This window comes from Sinocyclocheilus anshuiensis, unplaced genomic scaffold (assembly GCF_001515605.1).
Source record: "Sinocyclocheilus anshuiensis isolate Anshui unplaced genomic scaffold, SAMN03320099.WGS_v1.1 scaffold194, whole genome shotgun sequence".
NCBI lineage: Eukaryota > Metazoa > Chordata > Actinopteri > Cypriniformes > Cyprinidae > Sinocyclocheilus > Sinocyclocheilus anshuiensis.
The window spans coordinates 239,874-247,495 of record NW_015546074.1 but is presented as its reverse complement, the minus strand read 5'-3'; the positions used below and the strand labels follow the sequence as shown (position 1 = coordinate 247,495).

Here is a 7,622-nt window from a genome sequence, read left to right as displayed (position 1 = left end):
CCACACACACACACACACAAACTCAGAGGCTCAAATACACAACCACTGCTTCCTGAAAGACAGGAAGTGAGGCCAGCTTCCCGTGACAGTCCTCTTTCATGTGGTCACTTCCTGGTGTTTGGCTCTTGCTGTTGACTTTCTTCATTGTTCCTGTAGCAGGGTCTTCAAATCGTTTGTATGTAAAATTTTAATGTATGTGAAAACAGTCTGAATATGTAATAGTGGTACATGTGAGGGTATGTTGACACATTTTGGACAACCTGGAAATATCAGGGAATTTAAATGGACAAATTTGAATGTGTCATTTCTGCCACAACATTTTAGGACATTTTATTTACAACAGTCATGCAACTATACAATTATTCTCTTTATATATATATATATATATATATATAGAGAGAGAGAGAGAGAGAGAGAGAGAGAGAGTTAAGTTCAAAATATACTTTGCTCAGAAAATTTATATGAAATTTCTTTCATACAATGTTAGATGGTTTTAAAATATTCCTTCTGTAACCAGTTGTATGCTCTATGTAAATGAAAATTAGAATTTCCAACTAAATTTGAGAAAGTTCAACAGTATGCAACTTGAAGTCAAACTTCCAGATGCAAATGTATGAGCTCAAGTGAACATGGCGGCACCTGCAGAAATGTTCACAGTTAAATTCAATTCATTTTAAACATAACATTTAGGCACGTTGATACATAGATGCATTTTATATGATCATAACATCTACAACTACAGTTACAACTACAGTTTTTTATTATTTCGTTGTGGACACCATAAAATTATTTCTTCTAAATTATTTATTCATTCATTCATTCATTCATGAATTGATAACTCAATAAAATAAAAAACTTGTACAGTTATTGTATTAAAGGTATATTGAATAAAAATATCTAACGAAATGAAATAACTGAAAATGTGGACAATTTTCAGCACAGCACAATATACTACATTTTCACTGTAGGTCAATATAATTACATGTTTCAGTTGCATAGATGACATGTTGTGTTCTTACTTGATCATAACATTATAGAAATTGCTCAGTTTTATATAATGCCGTCTCGTTGTGTGTACTATTGTGGTATTTGTGAAATGGCAGTATCATTGCAAACCCAAGATTATAGGATCTTCACACAACAAGAGTGATGGTTGGGGTTTAGTATCCACAGACAGGAATGTGGATTGGGACACTGTAGTTCCAGATGAGATATTAGCGGGCTAGCTGTGATTACATTTGAACTTTGAACACAGTGATTAGCTGGAATGTCGAAGTTCCTGTGTTCTGCCGTCACTAATACATCAACTATTGTCAAAACAGGCTAAAAATGTGTCAATCAGGAAGGAAGCTGCAGACCTGCACACAGGATGAGCGCGCTTTGATATCATTTGGGTTCTATTTGTCGTTTTTTTTTTTTGGCTGTTTGTTCTCATAGTTTTATGGACAGATGAAACTGCGGTTTGGAGGAACTCAGTTTGCTTGTGGTATTTAGAGGACACAACATACAGTGCAGCAGTCAAACAGGATAAATGGACTCTCTCATAGCTCCAGTTTGTCATCATTCCTAGGCAGCATCAGAGAAGGAACTGCAGTTTCAATAGTTCACCGCTAGTACACGGACACTTTGATGACACTTTGGCCACATCCAGACGTACTGCTCTGCCAGACTGTTCCCACTCAGAATGCTGTGTTCTGTCCTGGTATTCCCCAGACCCCCGGGGCTCCCATTCACCCAAACCTCTCCATATATCCATCACTGAATCCTCTTCTAATGTGGTTGTGGTTAAATTTGTCACACTATGCATATTTGCGAACTGGCCAAGACACATTTCACATGACATTCAAAGTTGTGTTTTAAAGTAGTGACACTGTTTTCAGGTCTGCAGTTTTAAGTTCAAAATTTGAACCAGATAGTTAGTGGAGCAATATTACTTTAGTTGGTGCTGTTCTGCTCTGGATTCATGTGTGCATAGCTCTGAATTGTTCTGATTCATTTGATTTTCAGATTTTGCTTCGCTCTGTCAACGCTGACACACATAATGTACGTCATCATAGGATGTTATCTGTAGTTATTCTGCTAATTTGGACCATGTGATGCATACTGCCCGCAACAAAGCTGAGATATGTTTACAATTGGCTGGCTTTACGCAATTTCTAGTAGTCTAGTCTTTTTCGTGCATTTTTTTAAACAAATGATAAAAAAAAAATCTCGAGGTTACTCCATTTGACTATAAATTTGCTTATTTTGTAAAAAGGTCAAAATATGTGATAGTTTTAAAAACGTACTGACACTCACATTTTTATTTCAGTTTTAGTTGTATTTATTTTAGCACATCAAGTTAAATGAAAATGAGAAATGTTGCATTAGCAATCTGCTGAAATAAAATGTTTAATTTGTAAAATTGTTTAATGAACTTGTTTTTTTTAATTTTCAATATTATTTTTGTGCTGTGAGCACGGGGGGTGGAAACTTTAATGACGTAGCCAGAGGACTTACTAGACTGTCTCATTCAAGAGTTTAATGCTGTGGGGGACTCTCAGAAAGACTGGACTAGGACAGATGCAGCCTCACTAGGATGCAGCCTTACGATTGATAAATTTGATTTGATTAAAAATTATTTTATTCAGAATTAGAAAGACATTGAGAACATAGCCTATAGGTTATATGAATTACATGAATTACATTTGATCTTTCAAGATCTGTTTCTCTTGAGCATGTCTGCAACATTACAGTCACTATAGGATTAGGATTTAGGATATAGGCTAGATTTACCAAAATAAATAAATAAATAACTGTCTCTGCATGTGCTTCATGAAGCCTTTTAGTTCACAAACAACCGCAAATACCATCTTAAGCTGCCATCGCATCCTGTAACTATCCATTAACAACTCTAAATTAGACACAGGAGGCATTAGGCCAGCATTTCAAAAATCCCCCATTTTCCACCTCTCTAGGGAAAATGGTCTTAATGATTGAGATCACCATGACAACACAGGTAATGCGTCTACGCCAGGCTGAATGTTTACCTGTGTTTGCCAGACACTATGGGATGTGAGCTCATCAGAGTGAAAGAAAGTACATAATTTTTACTACCCTAAATTTGCCCTAGTGCCACAACTATTAATTGGCAACAATAGAATAACAGGCACAGAAATGTCTGTTTTGGTCATTAAGACAGGTTGCTGTTTAAGTGAGATGTTGCTAATTAAGTCAGATCATGTGGCAGTGCATTTATTTATTTATTTATTTTGCGATCCTATAAAGAAACTCATGTTATTGGTTGAGGGCAGAAACTGACAGGCCAAGCCACTCAAACAAAGCAATGTGATGAAAACGCCAGTGTTTATGCTCTTTTAGTTAATCAACTGGCTTACACATATGTTGAATAGCTTACACATAGTTGCATCTGCTCATAAAACTGAGAGGGTACATCATCTTTAATACCGTCAAATGAATTCATCCACTTTTGAAGGAAGAGATTCTTCAGGACGGATATATCATGAATAATAGTCTTGGAGCTCTAAAATTGAGGATTACACTTAAAATAGGAATGTCCTTCGTCACTAAAAATAGAATTATGTTTTCATGATTCACACCAAAACATCGAAGGCACTCTCTCATTCTATTTGCATGGACCACTGAGAGCAATCTGTAAATATTTACAAGAATATGTTTATAAGAATGGCCAGTGGTCAAGGAAAACTGTCCTCAAGTCTTCTTTGAATGTCAGAAAATGATGCATATAGGTGAAGGAAATGGTGAGTGGACGTAAGTGGAGGTGAAGAGAAAAAAAGCTTTAATAGAAAACAGCTGCTGTGAGGATTTGCACTCTGCTGATTTACCGTCAGAGGGGAATTTCCGGGAACAAGGCAAACTACGAGCATAACACTCACACTTTTTTCTCCTTGCTCTCTCTCTCTCTTCCACAGAACTCAATCAGACACAACCTGTCCCTACATAATAGGTTTATCCGAGTGCAGAATGAGGGGACAGGTAAGAGCTCTTGGTGGATGCTCAACCCAGACGGCGGCAAAAGCGGCAAGTCGCCTAGACGCCGGGCTGCCTCCATGGACAACAACAGCAAGTTTGCCAAGAGCAGAGGACGAGCAGCAAAAAAAAAGGTAAAAGCTGCACACCAGACCTGCTGCAATCTCTTTCATAAACAGTACACGTTATAGATTTGTGTATACAGTTATTTTTCTTACAAGTTGTTTCATTCAACTTTATAGCTGGCTCTTCAGGGAGGGGCTGAGGGGGGCGGAGACAGCCCAGGCTCTCAGTACGGCAAATGGCCCGGCAGTCCAAACTCCCACAGCAACGATGACTTTGATGCCTGGACGGCTTTCCGTCCCCGCACCAGCTCCAATGCCAGCACACTGAGTGGCCGTCTCTCGCCCTTTATTGACGACGAACTTGGCGACTCTGATGTCCACATGGTCTACCCAGGCCCTGGGTCAGGTGCCAAAATGACCTCCACTCTCCCCAGCTTGTCTGAAATGACTGGTTCTCTGGGTCACAGTGGCTCTGAGAATGTGATGGAGAACCTTCTGGATAACCTCAACTTGCTCTCACCTAAGAACCCATCAATGGGGTCCACAGGAGGGCCTGGGTCAGGATCCAACCAGTCCTCACCCTCTTCGCTCATGCAGGCCAGCCCTGGTTACTCCCCCTACAGTTCCCCAGGTCTGGCTGCGGTCAGCCAGCAGACCCAACAGGACTATCGTAAGTGTCTCTACAGTCAGGCAGGAATGGGCAGCATGTCCCCCATGCCGATGCAGCCTCTGCCAGAAAGCAAGCCCAGTTTTGTTTCCAGCCCAGGAACTATGGGCCAGTTTAACTGCACAGCAGGGCTGCTGAAGGAGCTTCTTACATCTGATGGAGAGCCTGGAAATCTCATGCCCTCAGTGGACACGGTCGTCTCCCAGTCAGCTGGAGGCAGTAGATGTATGTTGCCTCCCTACAGCAGTGGACGGAATGAACTTATGGGAGGTGGAGCATCTCACAGCCATACCCTCTCTCATCCACACAATATGCACGGACAAGCCACTTCTCTGGCACTGAATGGGCGATCGTTGCACCCTCTGACCGGGATTGGTCACAGTGGTGCTGGTGGATGCTTGGGAAACATCAAGTCAGCCATGCAGATGCAGTACGGAGGATCCAGTCATCTTGGAGGTGGGCTTCCTCCTTACTGCAGTGTCAACAGCAACGGATATGGACGCAGTCCAGGGATGATGCCCCACCAGCAACAGCAACACCTGGAGAAACTGCCCAGTGATCTGGACGGGATGCCTGTGGAGCGATTTGAATGCGATGTTGAGTCCATCTTGCATGATACGCTCATGGATGGAGAATCGCTGGACTTCAACTTTGACCCTATGGCCACCCAACAGGGGTTCCCAACTCACAGTGTAAAGACCACCACTCACAGCTGGGTGTCTGGGTAGGAGCTACTTTTATTAAACTTATAAGATTTTAACAACTCAACAGTATCTGAAGTTCTGAAACAGGACTTTCAAAATGACTTTTTGAGTAGTTTTGTAAAACACACATTTAAAAACTCTGTAGATGATAACTTGTGTAGATGATATGTAAAGTGGCCTCTTGGGCAGTCAATGAATTTGATGTCTTTTGATTTTTACAGGTAAAGAACTCTCAACTGGAGAACAGCAGCGCTGAGCGGCTGTCCACACGCATTCAAACACCTCGTCAGGGAGCGTAGCCCCCATTTTTCTTTCACTTTCTTCAGCAGAGGTGGCTGAGATATGACCTTACACTGCCAAGCACACTGGCTCAGTACAGAGCTAAATTGCAAGGACGTTTTCTCACATTCAAAAGTTCAAAAGTGCCAAACCAGGTGCCTGTGCTCCACAGCCAAATTGACAAGCTTTATTTTGCTGCCTTCTTCTTGCTGTAGAGAATCAGTCGTCAAATCAGGGCAATGAAAACCTGAGGCCCTTACATCTGCTGCAACACAAACTTACCAATGTCCACACCAATTTTCAGTTATGATTTTAAAGCCGCATTTCCATTAAGGGCAAATTGTGATAAGGTATAACCATCAAATCCAACACCAGGCAGCACACCTCAAGTTAATTCGATACACCTCAGAAGTGACTCCCAAGGTAATAGCTCATTCATTGTTGTGCTGTCAGTTCAAAACCCTACTCTGCAATTTTTGCCGAGGGTAACACATTCATGCTGTGCTTCATGGAGACTCCATGATTGGCCTTAATGGGAAGAGAAACTGGAAAAACGGTAGGCAGGAATGACTGTAAATAGATTTATTTAGAAATAGTCCTGCACAAACATGACCTTGAAAATGTTAGGGAAATTGTTGCAGACTGGTTGAACTACGTCACATTCAGTACATCATTACACTTTAATTTCTGTCTTGTAACACTTTCATTCTGTCTCAACATATTTGACGTTGGGCAGATGTACTACATTTCTAACGAGTGTGTTACTATCAACTGGTGTACAGAGAGTTTACACAATGATATCAACAATCAGGGCAACAGATTTAATGTTGTTTTGTAAATCTGAGAGAAACTGGACTTGTAATTTTACATTTTGGTAGGCTTACATGGAATAGTATTTCTCATCTGAATTATATACATCTTTCCACATTTCTTGTAAATACATGAAATATATATTTCAAAAACATATAAAGTAGAAATATAAGAAGACTATTATATATAGAAGTTTTTTCTTTTGTATTATCACAATTATTCTTATTGCTGTTTATTATTGCCTTCAGTTTGAGATTTTTGTTATTTAAAGAAATAGTTCACCCAATAATAAAAAATGCATAATTTACTAAAAATTGAACATTATTTTTTTCCAAACCAATTTATTTATTCTGCGAAACACAAAAGTTGACATTTTGAACAATAACCTGGCTGCTCTTTGCCATGTAATGAAAATGAATGGGGACTAAGTCTGTCAAGTAGGGTTGTGCCGATAGATGATAGTATCGTGTATCGACGATAGACAGAGATATCGCCTGTGGCTGATGCCTTTGATGATAGCAAGACGATTATTATTAATATTATTATTATTATTATTATTATTATTATTATTATTATTATTATCAGGCTAGTAATACTATCTAATTAATATTAGGGCTTATTTGTTGCATTATATTTCTTTTTCCACGTTTTTACAGTATTGCGCGTTCTAACCAATCACACACGATTATGCTGAGCTTATGAATGCAATGGCCAATCAGAGGCGTTCAGATGAGTCATCACTGAAACAGCGGAGTTCTGTTGTTCAGCGCGCACTGACTGAATTCTGACTCGCGAATTCTCTCCTCATAAACAACAAAATGCAGATGTACGTGCGATGTAAGTATGAGATTTATTCATCATACAGTGTATATTCACTTATTTTAACGGGAGTGTTTTTAAAGTGCATAAACTCGTGCTAGACTGAGCTTGTGATGATGTTCTTTGGTAATGTAATGTTCTTTGCTCGTTTTCTGTAGCTGCTTTTTGAATAACTGAGGAAAGGTAAGCATTATAATTAGTAGCTTACGATGTTTCTATTAATTTGTTATCATGTTAAATACAAATTCAGTCATATTAAAAACATTAGGCTGCTTTTAGCCTTATGCT

At 39.5% G+C, this 7,622-nt stretch overlaps 1 protein-coding gene across 1 annotated transcript in view; it reads left to right on the top strand.

Annotated features, from left to right (window-relative positions):
- Positions 1-6,985, top strand: part of LOC107699815 (forkhead box protein O1-A-like) — a 49,728-nt gene extending 42,743 nt beyond the window's left edge. Inside the window, exons 2-4 of the mRNA XM_016501207.1 lie at positions 3,933-4,124; positions 4,233-5,446; positions 5,648-6,985. Coding sequence (XP_016356693.1) covers positions 3,933-4,124; positions 4,233-5,446; positions 5,648-5,651 — 1,410 coding nt within the window. The 3' untranslated portion in view covers positions 5,652-6,985. The remainder of the gene's footprint in view (positions 1-3,932; positions 4,125-4,232; positions 5,447-5,647) is intronic.
- The last annotated feature ends 637 nt before the right edge of the window (positions 6,986-7,622 follow it).